The sequence below is a fragment of the Stenella coeruleoalba genome, assembly GCF_951394435.1.
Source record: "Stenella coeruleoalba genome assembly, chromosome: 18".
In the NCBI taxonomy this organism is placed as follows: Eukaryota; Metazoa; Chordata; class Mammalia; order Artiodactyla; family Delphinidae; genus Stenella; species Stenella coeruleoalba.
The window spans coordinates 20,988,286-21,012,981 of record NC_137164.1 but is presented as its reverse complement, the minus strand read 5'-3'; the positions used below and the strand labels follow the sequence as shown (position 1 = coordinate 21,012,981).

The following is a 24,696-nucleotide window of genomic DNA, read 5'->3' as shown; positions in this document are numbered from 1 at the left end:
TTACCTCCCGCACTTTCTTATACACTCTGCGTTTCAAAGGATACTTTTAACATTTTGTCTAAGTTTCCCAGGTGTTTGTAGCAGGACGCCTTTTGAAGTCATCTTGTGTCCCGTGTTACTCTAAATAGATGTCACATCAGTGGTTTTCGAGCTCTTAATTTTAACAGTTGAAGAATCCTTTGTTCAAGAGAGCTCACAACAGGATGCCAAAATCCGAGACAATGAAAGAAAGAGGGGCAGCTGGTTGAGGAGCTGCTATGGGCTCTGCAGGGTGTGGCCTTTAAATGCCCAGGAATCTCTCTGTGAGGTGATGATGATGATCCTGGAACTGACTCTTGTCCCTACCCAGCACTGCACTCAGCACTTTACTTCCATGACACAGTGACCCAATGGAGGAGACACTGTCATTAATCCATGTTTAAGAGAGGCTACCTGACTTACACAAGCCTATCCAGTGAGAGGGGAGCCAGACTCCCACAGTCTGCCTCCCATCCCTTCCCCCCCACCCCCATGGAAACACACTGACTCTAGCCATTAAGCTCCCAGCCACCTGGCACATTTACTCTGCAAATCACTGCTCTCTCTCTCTCTTTTTTTAAACCTAAAAAAAGTGCTTTATAAGGATATCCATGGTTGGTTTCTTCCTTATCGATAGCTCGTAAGAAGCTTCTAGATAATGTTCACGGGAGAGGATTTTGTATTTTAGGTCTTATTTTCAAAAGCCACCTGAAAGCCGGAATTTCTCAAGATGCTTCCTTCTTGTCAAATTCACTTGTCATGGAATGACATTTTCCTAATGATAAGGACACCGTGGGCAAAGAAAAATCTCTGACACAGAGGTAGAGTTGTCACATTTTCTCTCACTGGGAAATATATCATAAATAGCACATCTAAAAGCCCAAATCTCATCACTATTGGCTTGGGGACAAAGTATGAGGTTAAGAGCTAAAAGTTAATAGAGAAGAGACTACATCTCTGGCCTTCCTTCAGTTCTACTAGAGGGAAAACAGTGCCTTATAGGCAGGACCCTGAGCTATGAGACAGCTGCCGTCTGTCTGTGGGTTCTCCCTACTGCTGTCTCTCTGTCTGCCCCTGAGCTCTCCCTGGCTCCTGTCTGTCTGTGATCTCTCCCTGACTGCTGCAGAGATGCTGGCTGGGCTGGATTTTGCCTGAACACCAGCACACACTTATAAACAGTGCTACCTGACTCAGCAAACTACTTGGAATTTATTGCCCCTTTGTAAAAACAAAAAACAACCAAATGTCCCACTCCTCATGGGCCTTTTGGGCAGCCTACGTGAATGGTGGGTTAGGCAGGATCCTTTGCTTAGAGATCTCGGGGAGGACCTTCCCCCTGGCTGCAGGAAGGACATTTAAAATTGGTTGGGAGACAGATGCTCCAGGAACAAAAGCTCCAGGGCAGGACAGAGTGGGGAATGGGGCTCTAGGCACATGGGCTTCAGTAGTTGTGGCATACAGGCGCACAGGCTTAGTTGCTCCGCGGCATGCGGGATCTTCCCGGACCAGGGCTCGAACCTGTGACCCCTGCATTAGCAGGCGGATTCTTAACCACTGCACCACCAGGGAAGTCCCTCTGTGATTGCTTTTTCGATATAGATTTTAAATTTGTTAGGGGAGGGACCTATATATTATAATATATGTTTCCTTTCCTCTACTCCCAACCCCACCCAATTGCTTAACGTAGGCCCTACAAGGAGAAGAGTCTCAATAACCCCTAGTACAAGTCCTAGTGAGTCTGTGATAACCCATACACTCAGAAGTGCCTCTATACATGGGACGTATTTTTCTTGTTTGTATTCATGTTGTGTATTGGTCCTGACAGCTCCCTGATGGTGTGTGTATGTGTCTTACCTGGGCCAAAAAAAAAAAAAAAAAAAAAGCCCTGTGCAAAGTGCAAACACCAACTGCCACACTTACCTTAATCTTGCTCTTTATCCAGCCTGTGTGTATTTCTAACGTCTTCTTACGGCGAACGAGACGACGAGATTGTTTGACTACTTTCTCAGACTCATCTTGTGGTGGTAGATTACATGCATCGAATGTGAAAGTAGTCTCCGTAGCCCTTTGCTTAGATAAGTCTTTGGTAGAAAAGAGAAAGAAAACTTAGATCTGTTTCTCTCAGGGCACCAAAGAGAGCTTGAGGATTTGGGATATTGGCCATATTTCCCCAAGCTCTCTTATTTTTTTCATTCATTCATTCAGCAGACATTTATCAGGGGCCTATGATGTGCCAGCTTAGTGCCAGATGCCAGACACCACGGTGAAGACCACCCGGTCCAGGCTTGGGGATGTGAGGGGTGACACACCAGCCACATGCCAGTAACAAGTGTGGCTGCTGATTCTGTTAATGGGGAAAAAATAGGCTAAAGTGGGGAGTCATTAAAAAAAAAGGAAACATGCTTGTTTTAACTTAAAACAGAAATGTGTACTAACACATCATTTTTTTTTTTTTTTTTTTTTTTTTTTTTGCGGTACGCGGGCCTCTCACTGCTGTGGCCTCTCCCGTTGCGGAGCACAGGCTCCGGACGGGCAGGCTCAGCGGCCATGGCTCACGGGCCCAGCCGCTCCGCGGCACGTGGGATCTTCCCAGACCGGGGCACGAACCCGCGTCCCCTGCATCGGCAGGCGGACTCTCAACCACTGCGCCACCAGGGAAGCCCCAACACATCATTTTTAAGTGCAGGGCTCTGTGGTCATTTTTGCTTAAACCCCATTCATAATTTATTATCTGTAACTTTCAGTTTTGGCAATTTCTACATAGTATGAGTGCAGAATTGTAGACTTCAAAAAAATGTCTGTATATGCCCCAATCTTCTGTGTATGTTTGGTCCACATCTTGTTCAAAGCAGTTTTTTTAAAGCTATTTTCTTATTAAGTCATCTTAAAAGCATTGCACTTAGTTTTCGCAGCAACAGCAAGTTTCTTTTTATCTTCATTTTGGTCCATTTTTATAACAATTGAAGTTGGGGAGTAAACCCGTAAGGACCACCGGGGGGAACAATCCCCGCTCCCAGGGACCCTTGACGGGTGTCCGACCACCAGGGGGCGCAGCGGTAGGAGGAGCTTCCGGCGCGGTCGGTATCAGTCAGGACGCTCTTCCCCGGAAGAGGGCTCGGTTCCCTCGGCTACTAGGTTTGGGGGAGGTCAGTTAAGAGAGGTTGGTTGTCCCACCACTGGGGCCAACACAGTGTTGGAGGAGGTCTCGGAGAGAACGTGACCGCCTCTCGACCAGCGAGCTGGCCGGGGCAATGGAAGGCTCCCCAGCCCCTCCCCGTCCTTGGAATGTACGTTCTGCCCACGGTTCCCACAGTGCGAGCCCTTTTCAAGGACGCAGCGTTGCGAGCAGTGTGCTGTTGAGCCCATCTGGAGGGATACGTGCCTGAAGCCAGGTAAGGCCTCCATCTAAACTTTAAGGTTCTCGTGGGCGGGGGTGGAAATCTGCAAGTCTTGCGCCGTCCAAGACAAGCGTCGAATGTTAAGTGCTCTTGCTTATTAAACCTGCCACCTACCAATCTGGAGCGGGCTGCCTCTTTCTTCGGTCTCTCCTTGCCCTCTGCTTCCGGGGGCTAATTTCGAATTTCACCCGGGGGACCCCGAGGTTGCGAACCAACACAGAGGGTTGGTATGTGATCTACCACCATGAGAGCTCACAGGGACCGTATCCAGGCCTGGCGGTCGAGGACACTCCTGGTGGAAGTTTTCTCTAGTGTGCCAGGCAGAATTCCTAGTGTAAGCATGACATGGTTGAAGGCTGGTCTGGGACCGGCTTAGTGATGACAGGCGACTCAGGAGAGGCAGGCAGGGCTAGAGCATTCCTTTATTCACTCAGTAGATATCTGTTGTGTACTCATGTGCCAGAAACTGTCCTAGGTATCGGGGATGCCACATTCCCTGCTGCCTGTTCTAGTAGCGGAGATGGTGTTAAACAAGTGAACAGATAAAAACTTCACGTGCCAGTGGCTAGGAGTGCCCTGAAGAAACATTAAGCAGGTGAGAAGGATGGAAAATGATGTGTGTGTGTGTGTGTGTGTGTGTGTGTGCGCGCGCGCACACGTGCAAGCGTGTGCACTGGTTTGTAAAGGGTAGCCAAGGAAACTGTTTCTGAGAAAGTAACATTTAAGCAGAGACCTGAATAAAGTGAGGGAGCAAATTACAAGGGTATTGGAATGAAGAGTGCTCTAGGCAGAGGACAGCACGTCCAAAGGCCCTGTGGCAGGGATGCCTGGCCCTGATGAATAACCAAAAAGCCAGTGTGTCTGGAGAGGAAAAAGTAAGGGCCTTCTAAGCCACATGGGGAATGTGGGATTTTCCTGGAGGCAGTGGAGGGCCAGTGAAGAGTTTTTAAAAGATTTTGCTGGAAACAATATGGAGAAAGGACTGAGAAAGGAGAGGATAGGAGTCAGGGACACTAGCGAGATGAGGGTGTCTGAGGTGGTGTCAGTGAGGATGGAGAGGTGGGGGTGGGGAAGGAGAACCACACCTGTGTGCACCTGAGGAACTAAAGGGGCTGCTCATTAGAGCTCACAGGGGGAGCTTTTCCTCAGGAAAGTGAGAGAGAGGTGGGCGGGGGCAGAGTCAATAAAAGACCTTTGTGGGAAGCTTGGAAGCGGATCTCAGTCTCCCTCCGAGGAGTCCTCCTCCAGTGCTTGCTTCCAGAGTGGAAATGATTTGTCCGGGGAAAAAGCAGATGTGAGCCCAGCTGCTGTTTCTGAGTATTAATTAGAAATTAATATAAAGCATTTCTGAACTGTAATGATAAAAGAGGACATGGACGTGCTTATGTTTTTCTCCTGTCAGAATGCTAAAATCATGGAGTTTCTGGTTTGTGCCATTTATCCAGCTCTGTCTCTATTAGCGGGGAGGCTTTAGGCTGCCTTTCTGAGCCTCAGTTTTCTTAAAGTGGGATCATGCTGCCTGCAGAGACCCATCAGGTTACTCTGAAATGATGTGGCACGGAGCCCGCTGCCCCATAGAAGGGCAACAGGCCTGTGTCCTCTACACGGGGAGCTGTGGATTCTGATGGCTCATGACACGAGCTGTGTAGTGATCGCCTTCTTTTCACCAGGCGAGCTGTCTCTGAATAGGAGAGGCTACCTAATCTGAGGGTCTCCGTGCAAAATGAAAATGCAGGGATCCTTGTTCTAAAATTGTTAAGGATTTCGAGACAGTGACAGCAGAGCCTTAAAAGCAAGCGCAGGGCCTTAAGTGTGAGGACCTGTGTGCCTGCAGGTCATGTGTCTGCGACGCCAGCCTTGGCTTGGAAATCGGAGAGTTCAGAGACGCGGGGCTGTGTGCCTGGGGTGTCAGATAGTGGTCTGGATCCTGGAAGGAAATGAGTTTGTATCTCAAAGGAGGCTGCGGGATTTCTTTGGGACTGGCTACAACCTGAACACGGAGGGGATGCCTCTTATCAATTAGAAATGTGTTGCTTTTCTGCATAAAAAGCTCAAACCTTGTAGGCCTCAGGTGTTCAGAGGAGCAGGGAGTGGGGCAGGGGTGAGGGGTGATGGTGAGGCACAAATGGGGAATCCGGTCATGTCGAATTTCACTCTCCAGTTAGAAGTCCTACCCGGGGCATGTGACGTAGAGTATCCTGAAAGGCCTTCATTTCCCCAAAGGAGGAAAAACTCATGCATACCTGCATCCATTTCAAAAACACTTATTGAGTGCCTACTGTGTGCCTTGCCAAGGAGTGAAAGACACAGGTGTCTTTGGCCCAAAGGGAACAGAAATAATAACAGGCATTTGTTGTGTTTCTGGCTGTTGAACATCTGAAACCCCCTCCTTGTTTGGGGGGTACCCCATTGTGTGAGTCTTGGTGGGAGGTAGGCCTGCCCGCTCTAGAAACTGAAGGTGGTCATTCCTTCTTCTGCCTGCCTTCTAACTCCAATGGGGACACGAGACTCAGGCTCAGAAGGCCCTTTACTTCCCCAGACACGCTTGCCTTTTGTTGCTCATTGAACATGTCATGGAGATGAGCCCTGGGTCTGACCTGAGGGGTCTTGGGCCTGAGTGTGGTTCATGCCCACACAATAGCTGGGTGATCTCAGGGAAGTCACTTATTCTCTTGGCCTAAGTTTCTTTACCCATCTTCACATGGTTTTGAAGATTAATTTGAATCCGATAACTGGCCCGCAGCAGTTATTCCATAGGAGTTAGGTCAGGAGCCTACACTGGTATGGGGACAGGAGCTCTTCCTTGAGAGGGAACCTGGGGCTGCGTCCTGGCTCAGCAAGAAAAAGCACCATGATTGATTAGGTGTGTCTGCCGTGGGTGTTGCTGCCATTTCTACGTTAGTTGGATCTGGTCGTCTGAAAGATGTTCCATGTGGTGGTTTTGAGTTTCTGAATTAAGTAGCCTGATGGCTTAGGCTCTTAGGCTTTTTGATTAGACCCAAAAAACTGGCAACCTCCATGATTGGCACAACTTAACAGCTGGACCTCAAATGCCTTCAGTATCTGGTAAAGGGGCTCTTTCTTAAACTTTGTGTTAATGACTTCTCGGACACCGCCCCCCCCCAGGCAAATCTAGGTCAGATCCCTTCTTGTGTGGTCCCATAGTACACCCCTCCAACCATACCATCAACCGTTTTATGTGCAAATTCCCTGATTTCTTGGCTGTCTTCACCTCCTGCCCTCCCTCTCACCCCCAGCACAATCAAAGGATGAACCCCTCGAGGTTTATCCTTTGTCTGGCTTGCTCTGTGTTTTATCCCCAGCAGCTGAGACCGTATTAGCCCAGTAGATGCTCGGGTGAGGAAACAAGCATTTCTGGACACGGCAGAAGGTGGGAGACAGCGAGACGCACCCAGGAGAGCCGGGCAGCGGGGGTGGAAGGTGGGAGAGGGTTCTTACTTTCACGTTTCTTCATAATCCAGAGGATTGTTTCCTTATATTTTCCAAAATTTTTCTTCAGCCTAAAAGGAACGTGACTCATCTTTAGAAGCTGAGACTGGATTCATGTTTCCATGTCATGCTGCACCGTAGGCCTGCTAGGGCCTGCTCAGCCTTTTCATAGGTGGAGGGCGGGCTGGAAGGCTCTGCCTTCGGACCCAGCTTTCTTCCAGTCTGTACTCAGGAATTAAGGGCCAGCACATGGTGCTGTGCGTCCCTCCTGGCCTCTGACTGGCCTTCAACTTGGGCCCCTGGGCTGACCCCCAGACCTTTCAAAATGAAATCAGTGGGGGTCCTCCTGGGAGCGAGGCCAGAGCTGGGAGGCCCAAATGCACGGCTGGCTCCGTGAGTTAAGCTCGTGCAGCTTGCTTTCCCTGCGGCTTGTGCCTGTTTCAGCGAAGGCTGTTTGGAAATAGCTTAGAGAAACAGCATTGTCTGCGAACCGGACAGAGCCACCTGAAACCCCTTCGCATTTAGTAGGAAAATTTCAAATACACTCACTCAAAAATGACTTATCATGAAAGCCACATTAAGGCACAGCTCTTCAAAAGGATCACGCCCTCAACCCCCCTCTCATGTCAATAGACGAAGGGAGTCATCCTGGCATTAAAGTGGCTTGGACTGTTTTACTTCCAAACAAGGGTGGTCTCCAGAGGCAGCTGCCTTTCCTGGTTCTCAGATCAGAGCCCTTTTGGAAGGGAATCTGCCGGAAGGAGTGAGCCTCCCAGGCTTAATTGGATCAGAGAGGAAGGCCTTTGACAAGACAGATTTTAAGTTCTCAGTTCAGAGTCCTTGAAGAGAGCATAATAATTTAACCCCAAGCAACCTTAGGAAGCTCATACCCTTTGCTGGAAAGGGCTGGACTCTTTTGTCTGGGGGAAAATAGAGGTTTGCTCTTTGTACTTTAGGAGCAATTGCGGAACTGGAGAATGAGCTCTTCGTGGCCCATTTGTACCAAGTGTTATTTATTTGCAAGCGCTTTGAATGGAATTGAAGCAGTTACCTTGCCTACCGTCACCTGTGAAAGAGTAAGGCCGGAGGAGGGGGTGGGGTGAAGCCTGTCCGGCCGGCTGAGAGCACGATGCCATGTGCATACAAGAGTTAAATTCCAGTGAGGGGATCCAGCCAGAGGCATCCAGGGCCCTTTGGGCAAGTTTCCTCCCTTAGCTCTTTGCCCACCTTTGCAAGCTAGTGGAATCCTTACTAGCTAGCTCCTCAGTGGTAGAGACTGGGTTACACACTACTGTACAGACCGGCACACAGGAGGTGCTCATGAAATATTCATTGAGTGCAATTAGGTTAGAATGAGCCTCCGTTATAGGCTTAAATGGGAAAGAAGGGGAGAAAATGTAACATATGAGAGAGGGTACCTTACAGGGGTGTTATTTGGGATTTGTTTTTTGCCGCTGTATGAGGATGTGAAAGCTTGGATGTTCTTTGTGTTTTGCATTGTGTATTCTGCCTTCCCTTTTCCTAGAGAAGCCTTAGGGTTCTCTGGCCCTAGGACTCTACTGAGCCCAGAGCAGAAGTTGCTGGCAGTCAGTCTCTCCCTGATTTTTGTGAGAATCTCCATTCACCAAGGAGGTTATGCAGGGCACCCCATCCTCACAGCCTCATCCTCAACCACTGCTGGGGAGTCTGCCATAGACCCCCTGGATGTCTGACCATGTACCTTGTTCACCAAGGTTTCTGACAGCTGGATAAGTGAAAGTCCAGGCTTCCATGTACCCCAGTCTGGATGTACAAACGGGGTTCTGGAACATTGAGACCTGGAGTCGTGCCAACTAGAAAGATTGGGTGCCAGCAGCAGGCTGCAATAAACTTATCATTCCCCATTCCCAACAGGGGCTCTTGCCATGAATCCCAGGGCAGTGAGGCTCAGGGCTTTTCCCCCTCAGGGAACATGAACTTGATCCTCCATTGTCCCCTCACTTCAAAGGCCCAGGGGTCTGAACCTTGCTTCCCAGACTTGCGTACAATTCACGGTCCCTTCAAGACTTTTCCTGCCCTGGATTTCCAGCATCTGTCACTGCCCATCTTTGATCCTATCCTGCACATCCCCTGCTCATAGATTTCTTTGCTCCTGAGTTTTGGCAGGCAGCTGGACCATCCTGTCCCCTTGACCCCTAATCTTACCCTTGTCCTTGTGCATGGCTTGTGCCTGCCCTTTGACTCAGGGGACCTGTCCAACCCTGGCCTTACTCTATTCTCTGATGACCCAATTTACACTTTCCCTGCTGCTACCACTGGCCTACCAGCACCTACTGACCGATAGCTCCATCTCTCCAGTCACTTACAGAATTCCCAGTTTCCTTCTGGTCTCTCTCTCCAGATGACGGGTCAGGGGAATGTTAATATCCTCCTCCAGTTCACTGCTAGCCGCCATTTCTCTGAGCATGGTCCCGAACACTGACTGATAGGAGCTGGTCACAACCTGCAAAAGGACCACAGAATGAAGTAGCCAGAAAATGGGAATTAACAGTTAGTTAATGATCACTTTTGTGACTCTCTAAGCTGCCAGAGGAGATTGCAACATGTTATTCGAAAAAGAAAAGCAGTGGGAACAGTAGGGTGGCTAGCAAGATTGGTTCCAAAGACTATTTCCATTACGGTCACACCCTCTTCTCGTTCTCCAATTCCCTCAAGAATTCTTTTTAAATAGTAGCATACCAAGAAATCGTTTGAGAGCATAAAATTACCCTCTTCTGACAAATGTAGAGATGGCTCTAGAACGTAAAAGTGCTTCCATGCCTTAAGAGCATAACAGCCTTTCTGAGTTCCAGGAATGGCCAAGCTCTCAGTGGTTGGTTATTTATTCATTGTGAAGGATAACAGTCTTCAGGAAAGCAGGGTAGCACCTAGCACGTTCTTGTAGAGGATGATTCTACCTTTAAAGATTCTTCCAAAGTAATGACATTGCCAGCTCCTTTTTTATTTTTGTAAATTTGATCATTCTATCCCAAGTCCATGCTGCTAACCAGGACTGACCCATAGGCGGGTCCTCACAAGAGTTTCTTCTTTTGGATCCCTTTTGGTCGAAGGTGAAGTTTGACTTGCTGTCCAGGAGAACCCTGGGTCTGTCATGTTGCCCTGCTCACCTACAGGTCGAGGTTGTTATGGTGGTTGTTCTGCATCTGATGATGTGCAGTCTGCCATTCACTTACAAGCCTTCTATCGTAAGTGGAAGACCACAGATCCGAAGTTGCATGCGACCTGGGGCAGATACGAGAATGGAGCTTGTGATTGGCTGGGTTTTCTAGGTTGGGGAAAAGCTGGGGCGTCTCAGGTCTGCCTTGTGTGACTCCCAGCCTCTGCGTGCTCCTTTCCGCATTGCTGGTGTTCAGTTAATGAAACACGGCGGCCATCAGACTGAAGAGGCTGTAAGGCCGTGGTGCCCTAAGTAAGCAAACCAAAGCCTAAGGCCATAAATGCCTCAAGGTTAGGAAATCAAAACCCGAGGACAACCAATCAGAAGCAGCAGGCTTTAAGCTGCGGCCAATCAATAACTTCCTTGCTTTGCTTCTGCATTTTCCCTGTAAGTCTCTCCCCAGCTCCTGTTGGTGGAGGGCTCTTAGCCACTTCCGGTTTGGTGCTGCCCGATTTGGATCCACACAGGCTCAAATAAACTCTTCACTTTTTTTTTTTTTTTTTTTTGCGGTACGCGGGCCTCTCACTGTTGTGGCCTCTCCCGTTGCGGAGCACAAGCTCCGGACGCGCAGGCTCAGCGTCCATGGCTCACGGGCCCAGCCTCTCTGCAGCATGTGGGATCTTCCCGGACCGGGGCCACGAACCCGCGTCCCCTGCATCGGCAGGCGGACTCTCAACCACTGCGCCACCAGGGAAGCCCTCTTCAAATTTTTAATAGGCTTCAGTTTATCTTTTCATACGGGAATGAGTCAGTGCTTCAGGGCAGGCTGAGGTGAAGGCTCTGGTGTGGCTACCCCTGCCTCAAGTTCTTCACTGTTGACCATCCCTCCCTTGAGGTGCAGTGATAGCCTGCTGGCCCAGGCCAGTGGTCTCTCACCAGCCCTTTGGATTCCATGATTTGTTCACCAGAAGATATGGTTCCCGCTGGCGGGGCCTGGTCGAAGTTCTCGTCCCAACCAGGCTGTGCTACCCCGCTCCAGCGCATGTGCCCTCCTCGGAGGCTCATCCCGTTTGCTTCCCCAGCCTCTGGAGAGCTATCCTCATGGTCACGGTAGGGGTCTTGGACCCCCAAGTGATGACTTCTCCCATGCCCTGTGACTGCTCCTGGGTGAGTCTCTGGTTTTTCCAACCAAGAGCGTTTGCACAGCAGGTGTGTGATGCACGCGTGTATCCTACAAACAATTCAGACATGTATAGGGAACTCAGAGCGGCCAAGAGGTTGAATTGTCAGAATAACCGAAGTCTAGGGTGATAGCCGCATCCGAATCCAGGGGCCTCAGCCGCCTCTCCCAGTGGCTTGTGGTGTCCCCCGCCCAGCTGCAGGTGCCATGTGGCGTTGACTCCATTCCTTCTGTCCTGCTCGCTGGCCCCATGTGTCCGCAGCGGCCACCTATGGCATTGCTTAGAGAAGCAGTGCTTCCCCGGCTGGACAGCTGCCTATCCGCAGATTGCCACTAGCTGGGCCGCAGGTGCTGCCTCATTATCCTCCTAAGCATCGATCCTTGGAAGCAGAGTGGTATAGACAGCAAGGGGGAAAGTATCCCCCTGACTCTCTGCCTCACTTTGTCACCTGGGCAAAGCCCCTGAGATGGCAAAGCCCCTGAGACGGCAAGGAGTGGTGCTTGTGACCAGGGCTCCCCTGCACAGGCTGCCTGTCACACGGAACCCTCCCAGCGTCTGGTCTCATCCAGAACCTTGCACAGCTCCGTGGGAGATGTTCCCTCTGCCTGTGGCTGCAGCTCCGCCAGACACAGCAGAACCTCAATTGACAGGCGCGTTGAAGGTTTCCAAATAATTTGTGTCTAATTAAAACAATTCCTTTCAATTTCAACTCTTGCTGAAAAATCTTTCTAAAATGCCTGAGCTTACTTTCCTGTCTTAGTAAATCCAGTGCGGTGAATCAAAGTTCAAGTAATCTTTTTTCCTCCCTTTGACATGGTATTTCAATATTTGAAAAGCAGTTCTTATTCATATAATGTGTATAGGAGCATGTCTGGAAAGTGAGGAATTTAGGGCTAAATAGGAACTGAGACCAGAGAATTTTTCCAAATAAAATAAAAGCAAAAAGTGTATAAATGCCTAGGGTTTTTTTCCCCCCCTTTTTTTTTGTAAGTTTAGAAAAATGTATCTGCTTAATCTTGAGTTCCAGGGACACAAGATTTCACTCTTGTGATTGTAGTGAATACCTACAGTCCTGAGAAAATTTGTTAGTTGTAGGGGAAAGGATGTATAACCTGAATCAACATGCATTGGAAGTGTTAGAGGTAAGTTGACGCAGGAAATTAGAGCCACAAGCCTGTACAGGCAGGCAAAAAAATTGTCCAGTAGGGCTTCCCTGGTGGCGCAGTGCTTGAGAGTCCGCCTGCCGATGCAGGGGACACGGGTTCATGCCCCGGTCCGGGAAGATCCCGCATGCCGTGGAGCAGCTGGGCCTGTGAGCCATGGCCGCTGAGCCTGCACGTCCGGAGCCTGTGCTCTGCAACGGGAGAGGCCACAGCAGTGAGAGGCCCGCGTACGGCAAAAAAAAAAAAAATATATTGTGCAGTAAAGACAATGCAACATGCTGTAGATGTAGGCTTATTCAAACAATTGGGACTTCCCATGGTGTCTCTGGTTATTGGATACAACTCGGAAAGGACAGCCATTAAACTTCCAGGGCTGGTTCTGTGCCCCTCTGAAGAGTGTGGGAACAGGACTCCGATTTGGGGGAGATGCTCCACTGCTCTTTGTTGCAGTGTCTGCACTGCAGACGCTGTTGTCCAAAGTGTCTGTCCTGCTGGGCTGCCCCAGGCCTGGTCCTTTAGTTGGAGACAGCAGGCTTTTCTTGGGGCTTTTGTTTGTGCTTGTTGGGGTTTCTGGTCGCTGTCTTTTCCAGCACCCAGTCGGATAAATGAAGCAAAAAGAAAACTCAGGAAACTCACCGCCATGTCGTTCCTTGGGTCCCAAGGTCCCTAGCCAGTCTGCCTTCTTCTCTCCGTCTTTTAGAAGCTTCTTGTGTTTGTTTTATATATAATGTATAGGGTTTTAAGCTGTACTTAGTGGGAAAATTACATTTAGTCCACCTTTCCAGAATCCAACATCATTTTCTTTTGGCTGTGTTGGGTCTTCGCTGCTGTGTGTGGGCTTTCTCTAGTTGCGGTGTGCGGGCTTCTCATTGTGGTGGCTTCTCTTGTTGCGGAGCACAGGCTCTAGGCATGCGGGCTCAGTAGATGTGGTTTGTGGGCTCAGTAGTTGTGGCTCACGGGCTTAGTTGCTCCATGGCATGTGGGATCTTCCGGGACCAGGGCTCGAGTCCGTGTCCCCTGCACGGGCAGGCGGATTCTTAACCACTGTACCACCAGGGAAGTCCCAACTTCATTTTTACATAGGGTTTCTGCAAAGGACGATTTGCCTTGATATCTAGGTATCTAGGTAGCTTACATGATTTGTTTCTAGCTTTGCTGCCTTCAAAATCAATCTTGAGGGTTTGTTATTCATATTACTGAAAGCAGGGCCTTGTGGTACCATACTTGGCTTTCTTCTGACCCTCTTTGGTTTGATGTCTGTCCTTTACACTTAGGCTGTTTTAAGAAAAGCTCACTTCGGCTGTGCTAACAGTGTAGTGAAGCTGTGAATCCCAGGGCTCAAGAGGCAGTGCCCGGCTGGCCCTGGGCCACTCTGCTCTGACATTCAGAGCCAGGTGTTCTCCAGTTTTTATCCAACTTACGTTGGCTTCGAAGTCTTCGGCTTCCAGTGTGCCAGTGGCATCACTTAACGTACGATCGCAAAAGCTCTCTTTAGAGACAGACTCCTCGGCTTTCAATTTTGGAAGGCACAGCAAAAGGAGAGGCATTTGGAGAAGGAACCAAAACAAGAAACAAACAAAAACAAAAAGAGAAATAGATTTATGGCATTTACGCTTGCGCTTTTGAATAAAAATGCACATGTCATCAATAAGACTTTAAATAAATTCATCAAATCACTTAAAACTTGACTTGGGGATATTAATAAAATCGGAATAAAAAGGTCAGTTTCAGTGGCAGACTTAAGAAAGTGAGTGTGTGTTTCTGGTGGCCAGTGAAGATTCATCTGACAAAGTGACATTTGAGTGAGTCCTGCATGAAGCAAGGGAGCGAGCAGGCAGATAGCTGGGGAAGAGCATCCCTGCCAGGGAGCAAAGGAGGTGCAAAGGCCCTGAGGCGAGAGAGAGTGGGAGCTAGTTGACATACCTGACAAACTGGAAGAGGCACAATATGCCCGGAGAGGAGGGAGATGGGAAGGGGCAGGGCCAGCTCACCGAGGACCTTGTAGGCCATGGGAAGGAATTTAGATTTTATTCTGAGAGAGATCTATCCTGAGTGTGATTTTTCTCTTGGAAATCCTGAGAAATATCCCTAGCGCCCGTCAGTTTTGTCAAAAACTGCCCATTTCCAGAATTGCACATGGTTTGTAATTGCTAATCAAAGCCTAAAAGATGAATCGCCAAGGCAGTGAGCTAAAAAAAAAAAAAAAATCTCTCAGAGATAGCAGATGCCTTTGTTCTCAAGGTCAGCCACAGCCTGGTGACCCTGGGCCAGGAGAGGGCTGGAAACCTCCCGTGTCGACGGGGTGCAGACCAAATGGAGGAGTTGATAATTACAACTTGGGCCTGGAGTCCCTGCTCCCGGGAAGGTGTGGCTCCCGAGGCAGAGCTGGGGGGAAGGGCTCCCACACAGTAATTGGGCCCCCGGGGAAATTACGGTGGCCTTTGTCTCAGCTTCAGGATGACATCAGCCCCTCCACGCTGGGCCATCCCGAGAGCCCTGAAAATCCACCGGCTTGGCACTGGGCCGACCGATTCTGTCTGACGTGTGTCCCTGCTGGGCCTCGGGGGGCAGAGAAGGGGCATTCTTTGTGATCTCCATACACGCACGTTATTTTTGCACTTCTTCCCAACTTTGGTTCAATAATGAAAACGCTGACTCCTTTGGGCCCCTGGGGGGATGGAGAACTCCACGCAGCTGCATCTGCCTGTACTGACACCAGGCCCAGGGGCCTCTCTGCCTGCAGACCTCCTACCCCAGCCTTGGCTTGTTCCTGGTGGAAACCTGCCGCCTTTCCGTGGCCCCTGTGTGGTGGGAGTCCCCCCACAGTTCTTTCCCGCCAGGCACTCACCACCCCGCTGGGGTGCTCACAACTGGCAAAGGCACCGGGCCCTTTCCGCTCATTCCAAAACACTGTGTGTCGCTAGGCTGTCTGCCAGGGATGCGGCCTAGAGAGGTTTTAAAACTTCTTGTTGGGAAAGCCCCACAAGAATCCTTGGGAATTCAGGCAAGAACCTCGGGAAGCTCCGTTTGGTTGTCACTGGAGAGAAGTGGAGGAACTGGTAGAACAGGGGTCTGGGGAGACCGGGTGGCAGAGCCTCTCTGTAAGGGTCTCTGAGGATGTGACGGCCCAACATGGAGGAGTCCGGCTCTGGTCCTGATAGCTTAGCAAATCCCCATGATTTGTGAGTGCTGTATTTTAGTAAGCTTTATTGAATAATAGATAGTTAATTCGAGGGAAAAAAAGAAGTAGGTGTTTGTCAAAGGAAGAAGGGGAGTTGGCAGGAGTGAATGAATACAGAGCAGCAGTGTTCAGAGGCATTCGGTCCCACATAATCAGTAACCTTAACATCAACAGGCGCCGTCTGCGTGTCCGGAGGCGCCCAGTAAGTCCGCAGGAGCACAGCCGCAACTGGGGCAGAATGAGCAGGGAGAGCTTTATTCCTAATTAACCTTCCCTTTGGGGATTTCTGTCAACCACGACCTTTGTTCTAGGGAGATCATTATCTTCCCCTGAAGTTGCTTTATGGGGGGACTGGGGGAGGGGGCAGGTGTCAGGCCAGGTTCCTAAGTGGCGGCCCTGTTACCCAGGATTCGAGCCCCTCCCAGCTTGTCCCTCAGTCCCCTCGCACCCTGGCCCCCTCATCTGTGTAATGGGGACCATAAGGCTTATCTTCAGGGTGGCTCAGGGGACCGGCGCTAACGCAGTGAACGCCGGGCACACATTCCCTGGAGTGGAGTGTGCCTGTCCCGGACTGATGAAGAACAAATCTAAATTCTCCCCCGTCCGATCAGTGGCTCTCCTGTAACGTTTTTTTCTTGCCAGAAGCATACTTCCTGAATTGGGGTAGATGTTTGAGTCCGGTGTATTTGCCCTGCAGGGCAGAGCCCCACGTTATAAACGAGGAAAGGGAGGGGACAAGCAGTAGGCGACTAGCCCTGGGCGGGCTCTCAGAAAAGAGCACACAGGTGAAACTCGGTCCTGTTTTCACCTCCTCCACCCTGCGCGTACTGAATTCCTTGTCGTCCTTAAATCAAGGATAAACGATGGGCTGGCCTGGCAGCTGCTACGGGCACAAATCTGTAATCTGTTCTGAAGCCACTCAGTGGGCTTCGTGGATCAGCGGCCCGAACTGCTGCCAGGAGCTTGTGAGAAATGCAGAGTCTTAGATACACGGAATCAGAATCTGCGTTTTAACAAGATGCCCGGGTGATCGCTCTGCACATTAAAGTCCGAGCAGCAGTGCTCTACCCCGACCGCCCCCCACCCCGGAAATGAAATAAGATGAAGAAAATTTTATAGTCTAGAGTTGGGAGGAGTTTGATAAGCCACCTGTGTAGGTAACCCTGATTCTCCCCTCTTCCCCCGCCCCCATGCTGACAGACAGCAAGCACGTCCTCATCCCTACGTTGTTTCTAATAGGATGGGTCTGGTTAATCGCAGGGCTTTTGTGGAGTGATGTGTGCAGGTTGGGATTCTGCCGCCAAAAGGCTTCTCCCCTGTCCTTCCCCTTCATAGAATTCAACTATCCCCTCCTTAATAAAAATTTAATCAGGCTTTAAGGGTACCATCTGAGGGGCTCTAATTCATTCCCTATCAAGCTACCATCGAATGAGTCTGTCTGGAGGGGCCCATCCATTCCAGTCAAGCCCTGCTGACCAGACTTCAGGGAACCTAGCAACTGACCGACTGGACCCTCTTTAAATGTGGGCGTCCCTATACAGAGCTTGAGTAGAGAGATGGACCTCTGGGCCGTTCCCAAGTCATTCTGTCTCGCTCCCGAGACCCTCTCTCTGTTTCTTGTTCTAGCTCCCTTTTACAGTTAAGGACAGAGAAACATATACAGGTTCAGGGACTGTGTGCCCAGCATGTCCCTCGGTCCTCTCTAGGACTCGGCACCAGCTGGACCAGCAAGGCACCCACCCGCCCAGGGCGCTATCCCCAGCCCCGGCTGCTCTGCGGGGAGCAGGGATCTTTGGATAGGTTATGTGGGACTCTCACCATTTCCTGCCTTTTCCGGTTCTTCAGTGGGAACAAAGGCTGAAAACAAATAGGAAAAATGATGAATAGGATGTGGTTCGGTGAACTGTTAACCCTTAAATGTCTGGGAGACCAGGGTGGAGACTGCGTATTGTAGGGTAAGAGGCTCCCATGACGGTCAGCGGTTGGAGGCCTGTAGCTTATGCCCAGCACACGTTGATTCCCCTCCGTCTGTTCATAGTTCATCTTTCCCACTAGAGTTTAAGTTCTGAGAGGGTAGGATGGCTTTGTCCATATAAAGATGGACAGACTACTGCCCAGTACACAGTAGGTATACAGTAAATATCAGTAGATGCACAGTACATGTCACGGAATGAACTGAGTATGGATAATCCATTATCTCCCCTCCTAACTCCAGCGGTAGATATTATTTCCTCCCCTTTCAAAACTCAATTTTAATTCAAAATTAAAAGCATTTTACCCTTTGGCCAAGTTTCTTCCCTGAGCCTTGACCCCTGACACCACGTTCTGGAAATAATGCCTCGGCCACTGGCCTTAATGAAGGCTACCGTAATCTACAATGGTCAGAAGAGGACTCTCTCTGGCTCAGGGTGTGCTAATTCTGTGCTTCTTCCCGTCTCAAAGATGGATTCGTACCCTCCAGGAGTCATTTAAAATCATCGTAGAACTATAAAATTAAAATGATACCTTGTGAATCAGACTTTAAGGGGGTTAGCATCGTTGTTGAGTCTTCCTCTGTTTGAGATTTTGATTTTAAAGGTACTGTTAAAAGACAGAAGAGGGTGGCCGTTAACAATTTCAACCTTATGCTTTCCAGGGGGTTCATGTTGGACGCTTAGGGTCTGAGGTTCTTTCTTGGCACCCAAGGCTGATCCATAGAGGAGAAAACGGGCTGGAGGGCACAGCTGGCGTCTGCTGGACGCTCCCTCTGCCAGCCTCCTCCTCTTAGCTTTGCTGACTTACTCTGGGGCTGCAGTGAACAGTGACTGGGAAATGTGGGCCCTCAGTGTTCTTCTTCTCTGGTCCCAGGACAGAGAGGATGGCTGGGATTGAGGGGAGACCTTAGGGATATTCCTCCTCCTGTAGGAGGAAGAGCTGCAGGAACCATAGAGCCAAGTGGCGTCAAGGCCGTGTAGACTCATAATGGCATCTGCCTGTCGCTGTAGGAAGTGGGCATCTCTGGTGTTGTGTTGTCAAGAGCTCCCGGAGAGGTGCATGACGGGGGCTGGCGGGGAAGCGTGGGGGCTGGCGAGTACAGATGCACTGGGTTATGCCACGAGAGGCTACTGTGGTTTTTGAGAACTTCTGTAAAGTTCTTGGTTACCCATGTTTTATATTTTCTAGAATTTTGTGATCCCTGCTCCTTTTTGCTCCCTCACCCCTACCTGTCCCTATCCCTACTCCCAAACACATGCGTGGGTGCGCACGCGCACACACACACACGCACACACACACAGACACACACACACACACTCCATTCCTAATGGCAAGGAAGCAGAGGCGAGCTGCCCCCTCCCCTCTCATGGGAGCGGCAGGATCTGAGCTCGGTCTGTGATGAGAAGCCTCCCCACCTGGGCGGGATCAGTGCTGCCAGTGCATCAGCTGAGCCCGAGCCCTCCACAGCCAGGGAGCTCTCCAACTTCGAAGGACGCGCATCCTACCATAAATGGCTCCGACTGTTGGGAATCACGTCTATTTCTTAACTAATTTTCCTCAAGCTGGCCCTGTTCTAGCCCTTCCGTGCAGATGGAGAGGTCAGGTCTTGGTTTTGTGTGTCAGATCATCAGGTAGTTGAAGGCAGTTATCCTGTCTCAGAGTCACGTGTCTTCCAGACTTAACGCCCTCATTTGCTTCAGCAGTTCTTTGTACGATGTGGTCTCCAGGTTGGCCTAACACCACCCTCTCCTCGAGCCCCGGCCAGTCTGCCTCTAACCCTCATAGAGTGTGGGATCCCCCGAAGTGAACAGCGGCCCCAGGGTTGCTTCTGCAGTGCAGGCTAGAACAGGACCCGTCTCCCTCTACATAACCTTTTAATTGTTCTTGGTTATATTAACTATTCTGGTAGTCACACCAGTCATACCATTGACTTATTGAGCCTGTGGTTGAGTAAATCATCTACAATAGACAGGGCATTCCCCCCTTGTCCTTCTCCGTCCTGTTTTTGTGGGCGTAAGAGCAGGGTCTAATCTAAATTACCATTCTGTTTTATCTAGCCAGTCCTGATCCAGTGTTTCTGCCTGTCAAGAACTTTTAGAATCTGATCACATTATTGGCATCACCCAACAGCTGCCACTCACGTACAGATATAAATATTCCTCCTACATCTGTATCCAAGTCTGTGGATACAGACTGGACAGAGCCCTGCGGCTCCTGACTGGAAATTGGGTTGACTCTGATCCTTAAACAGTATCTCTGGATGGTTATTCAATAGCGATCATGCCATTGTCTTGCACTAGCATCTACCTGGTATTTGTCTATGTCGTCCATAGGAACATGAGGAAGGCTTTGAAAAAGAAATGTGTTTTGGAATTCGGGCCTCCAAATTCCATGGTTCCCTGATCTAATAACCTTGTCAAAAAGTGACCTAAAAGCCAGTATTACTTGATCTGTTCTTATTGATCCTATGCTGGTTCCTTGTGGTCATTTTGCTCTCAGTTATTTGCCCCAGATTGGTCACAGACTCATTTCCCCAGTTCTTCAAAAACCATAAACATGATTAAACTCTTCTCTCTCTGTAGATATTCTGGGGTAGACTTTATCTCGGTCAGGACACAGCAGTTACCATTCTTTTCTGATCTTCTCACCAATCTTTGGTGTCTGCTATTTCTTTTTTTTTTCCGATGTTGGGGGTAGGAGTTTATTAATTAATTAATTTATTTTTGCTGTGTTGGGTCTTCGTTTCTGTGTGAGGGCCTTCTCTAATTGCGGCGAGTGGGGGCCACTCTTCATCGCGGTGCGAGGGCCTCTCACTATCGCGGCCTCTCTTGTTGCGGAGCACAGGCTCCAGACGTGCAGGCTCAGTACTTGTGGCTCACAGGCCCAGGTGCTCCGTGGCATGTGGGATCCTCCGAGACCAGGGCTCGAACCCGTGTCCCCTGCATTAGCAGGCGGATTCTCAACCACTGCGCCACCAGGGAAGCCCTCCCGGTGTCTGCTATTTCTTGCCTAACTTTGCTGTACCCTTTTCAATCTGAAGATCATCTTCTTTCACAGAGAAGTCAGAATCCAGTAGCGATGGAAGAACATGATTTTCTTTGAATCGTTCCTCAGCAGGCACTAAACAGTGGCTCTGTGTGCCTTGGTCTACTTTTTGCCCGAATCATATTTGAAAAGGGCCCCTCTTCTTTTGTTGCTGCCTGCAGTATTATTATTATTACTTTTTGGTAAGAATACATTTACCCTGGACTTCAGCTCTCCTGACACTTTTCTCAAAGTTCGAGACATTTTCCTACTTTTATCGTAGTTAACAATCATATCTTTTTTAACCTCTGCATGTGATCTTTCAAAATCCGAGTCCACTGAAAGGAACTCTTTGCAAACACTACTTGGCACTTTTTTTTTTTTTGCGGTATGCGGGCCTCTCACTGCTGTGGCCTCTCCCGTTGTGGGGCACAGGCTCCGGACGCGCAGGCCCAGCGGCCATGGCTCATGGGCCTAGCCGCTCCGTGGCATGTGGGATCCTCCCGGACCGGGGCACGAACCCGCGTCCCCTGCATCGGCAGGCGGACTCTCAACCACTGCGCCACCAGGGAAGCCCCACAGCTCCTTTCTAACCAAGACTGTCTCTTCATCATCTACCTTCTCATCACCATAGCTGATCTTGAGCCTGCTGAGGATTCAGCAGCAGTTCCGCAAGTATGTAATAAATATTTATAGGCGCTTACTGTGTGCAGGACGCCAAGTCTTGAGGATTTCTACAAGCAGGGTTATAATGCTCTGTGTTAGAATTTCTGGTGTACTTTGTTCATGACCCTGCTCTGTGCCTGGCTGGGTGGACACCTGAGGCCATAAGTAGTCTTTCTGGCCTTCCACCTGCTTCCTCACACGAGCCACGAGACATTCCCGGTGCCTTTAGCCTTCCTTCCATGTCAGACCTGCCACTCTCTGTAGGAATAGGTTTCAAGGATTTATTTATCTGGGTGTTACACCTCTATATTTGGTTCAAAGTGCTGTTTGTAGAGTCCATGTAAAATGCTGTTTCTGGCGCACTGGAATTGAATAGTCCCGTAATAAAAAATGCTTTAGAAATAGGAAACTAGCACCCATGAAATCTGTTCTATCCTAGAGGTTCTCTGGTTCTCCACCATTCCTGTGCCTGGAATCCTCTGGGATCTCGTTAAGGCCGAGGCAGGGATGGTGATAAGAAGGCCTGGGAATCTGCGTCTTTACGGGCACCGGGTGCTGGGGGTGCACAGTCCTGGACCCAGAGGAGTAACACTGCTAACACTCTCACCTCCGCTCACTCCTGGGGGCCCTCAGTCAGCACTTTGAATTGCTTTTGCCTTGATTGACTGTGTTTCTCCAACAAGTGGATGGGTGGCTTCTGCCCTGGGCTAAAAGCAGATTCTCTTTTGCATCCACCGTGCTCGGGAACCCTTAGTGTTCTGTCCTCCAGCTGCAAAAGGACTGGCTTTTCTTCGTGGCAGGGGCCCTCTGCCTCCTCTTACCTCGATTTTGAGCTCCTTCCTGGGGCTCCATGCTTCCTGGATTCCCCTTGCACCCCTGCCCCGGTTACCTCCTCATACAGCGGTTCACTCTTCCAGAGGAGTCTCTTAATGAGCCTCTTTGCCCCATTCCACTGTCCAGACACAATCAGTTACCTGTTGCCAGCAAATTCTGCCCAATTATTATGAACACTCTCCAAAAGATTGATTGTAAACCATAGGCAGAAGGGAAAAGAAAAACCTTCACGAATTCTAGGGAGTTGCTTACTTCTCCTTGTGTTCCAATCTCTGCTGTAGCCACCATCCCCTCATGTCTCTGCAGGAGCCTAGGGTATGACATTGACCCTGGGTTTAGTTGCTCCAACACTGTCCACACCTTTGGTCCAGGCCACCAACATCACAGGATCTGATCAGTAGGTATTGCTGCGGGTGACTAGACTTACACTAAATACATGTTGGCTTTAAGGAACTCAGTCCTGGAAAAGACTTAGCTACAAAACATGCCGCTACAGACCAAATAGGCAGAGTGCTTAAAACCTAAATTAGATCCAGACGTGACTGGCTCTGTAAATGAAGCTTGGGGACCAAAAGGATCATGAGTGAACACGGCAAATGAAGCGGTGATTTCCAGAGGGTCTGTCTCTGGAGGTGGGCGCATAGTGGTACGAACAGGCTCTGGTGACTCCCTTCCCACACCCCAGGCTTCTCCTGTCTCTTTCTCCTCTCCCACATCCTTTCAAGCTTAGCATTGGCACTTTTCAGGCGATTACCCAGTAAATGACTTCGAGAAGCCTGCTTATGAATATTTAGATAAACGCTCAGATTTTTTTCCAGCTGTCATGCTTACTGACTCTGAAATGGTTCCTATTTTCAGGGCTCCATCGGAGCACACACGTTAATAAAAATCCCACATGAACCGATTTAGCCTGTAAAACACTCCTCGTCACGTGCTGGCAGCCGGCACCATGGAACTCCTGGCTTGTGTGGGCCTGCCTCTGCCGCTCCATTCTCCCTCGTAGGGTTTCTGACTCTTGATTTCATTTCACCACATTTGAGCTACAAAATGTAGCAGGCACGGATGGGGGCAGGGGAGCGAGGTGCTGGTCGGGAATCTAATGTACCGCTGCCATGACTACAGATGTGAAACGCACGTGTGACTCTGTGATGGTCAGTCTCACTAAGGCTGGGTTTAAATTATTGATAATGGCGAGAAATGCCATTCAGTGTTGCACCCCCAGGATCCTAGGGCGAGGAACCTTTGGGCTTCATGGGGCAGAGGATTAAGATCCTCAGTGCAGTCTTGCCCAACTGTCTCTTGAGTGTCTCCTAGTTGTGGCCACAGAAGTTCCCCCTGCGGATGGTCCTGGCTCGTTCTGAACCAGGGCTGGCTTTGACCGCACGCTGAGATGGAGAGTCTGGGGTGGGTCCCAGTCCCTTCACCATGTGATTGTTCGGAGATGGCCTCTCTCCTCAGGGAACCAGCCTGTAATCTGGGAAGGAAATGGCCTGTGTCCCCGAGGGAAATAGGGCCTGTGTTCATATAGAACAAAAACAGGAAAACCGGGCTTCCCTGGTGGCGCAGTGGTTGAGAGTCCGCCTGCCGATGCAGGGGATGCGGGTTCGTGTCCCGGCCCGGGAGGATCCCACATGCCACGGAGCGGCTGGGCCCGTGAGCCATGGCCGCTGAGCCTGCGCGTCCAGAACCTGTGCTCCGCAACAGGAGAGGCCACAACAGTGAGAGGCCCGCGTACAGCAAAAAAAAAAAAAAGAAAAAAAGAACAGGAAAACTAATGAAGGGACAAGGGGAAGATCGCAGAAGGTGTTTGTCTTAGCACTTTGCAGATGCTCTTTCTCTGACGGGGGTCTGGGATGAGGAAGGGGGTCCCAGGGTTAGGGTGGCACAGGAAGCAGTATATGCATCATCAGCCCAATGGCCACTACTCCAGCCTCCATATTCCACATCCACGGAACGCCCGCAAGGCCACATCTCCCCAAGCCCCCAGGAGCCCGGCCGCGAGGTGGATGCCGGCTGTGGGGTCCCTTACCCTGCCGGCTTTCACAGCTCCACTCCGTCTGCGTGCTCTTGTCCTGCAAGCCCAGGAACTCTCCATCGCGCTTCACCAAGGATGTAGACGGCATCGGGTCACTGAGGAGAAGCTGGCTGCTGGCAGGTTCAGGGGGTGGGAGGAGGGACAGCAAAGAAGGTGGTCACCCGAGGGACGCCAGCAGCAGAGGGGAGCAAGGGTCGGTCCACCTCCAGACAGGGGCCGGGTTAGGAACCCAGAGCTGTGGCCTGTGGGGAGGTTGTGGTGGCGGCGGCTGCTTCCCGGTCCCCGCGGACTTCGGCCTGTCCCTGGTGGTGGCTGTCGCCGGTTGGAAGGGACCACCTTGTGGACCGTGGAAAATAGGCCTGTGTGCCATTCTGGGGGCCAAGCGGAGCTTCACTTAGAGTGACAGGCTCTGGGGGTGCCTTCAAAGGCCAGTCAATGGGCCAGGCCTCCGTGCCGGACAGTCTAACCTTCCAGAACATTCTGTGTCCCTGCTGGCTCACCACCCTGCTCATTCCAGTTGTCCGTCTTGCCTCAGAGCTGCCTCAGGCAGAGCGGAAAAAATCAGCAGCCGCTTCAAACCAAGCACCGACGTCTGTCCCCGCTAGTCTGCCCACTGCACACACCACCATCTTCGAG

The 24,696-nt window shown here is 50.4% G+C and overlaps 1 protein-coding gene across 1 annotated transcript in view; it reads right to left on the bottom strand.

The window, feature by feature from the left end:
* ERICH6B (glutamate rich 6B) overlaps nt 1–24,148 on the bottom strand; it is a gene marked incomplete at both ends in the record, with an annotated part of 33,340 nt that extends 9,192 nt beyond the window's left edge. Inside the window, 3 exons of the mRNA XM_079903344.1 lie at nt 6,829–6,937; nt 9,212–9,356; nt 24,055–24,148. Of these exons, the coding sequence (XP_079759470.1) occupies nt 6,829–6,937; nt 9,212–9,356; nt 24,055–24,148 (348 nt within the window). The remainder of the gene's footprint in view (nt 1–6,828; nt 6,938–9,211; nt 9,357–24,054) is intronic.
* Nucleotides 24,149–24,696: the final 548 nt, after the last annotated feature.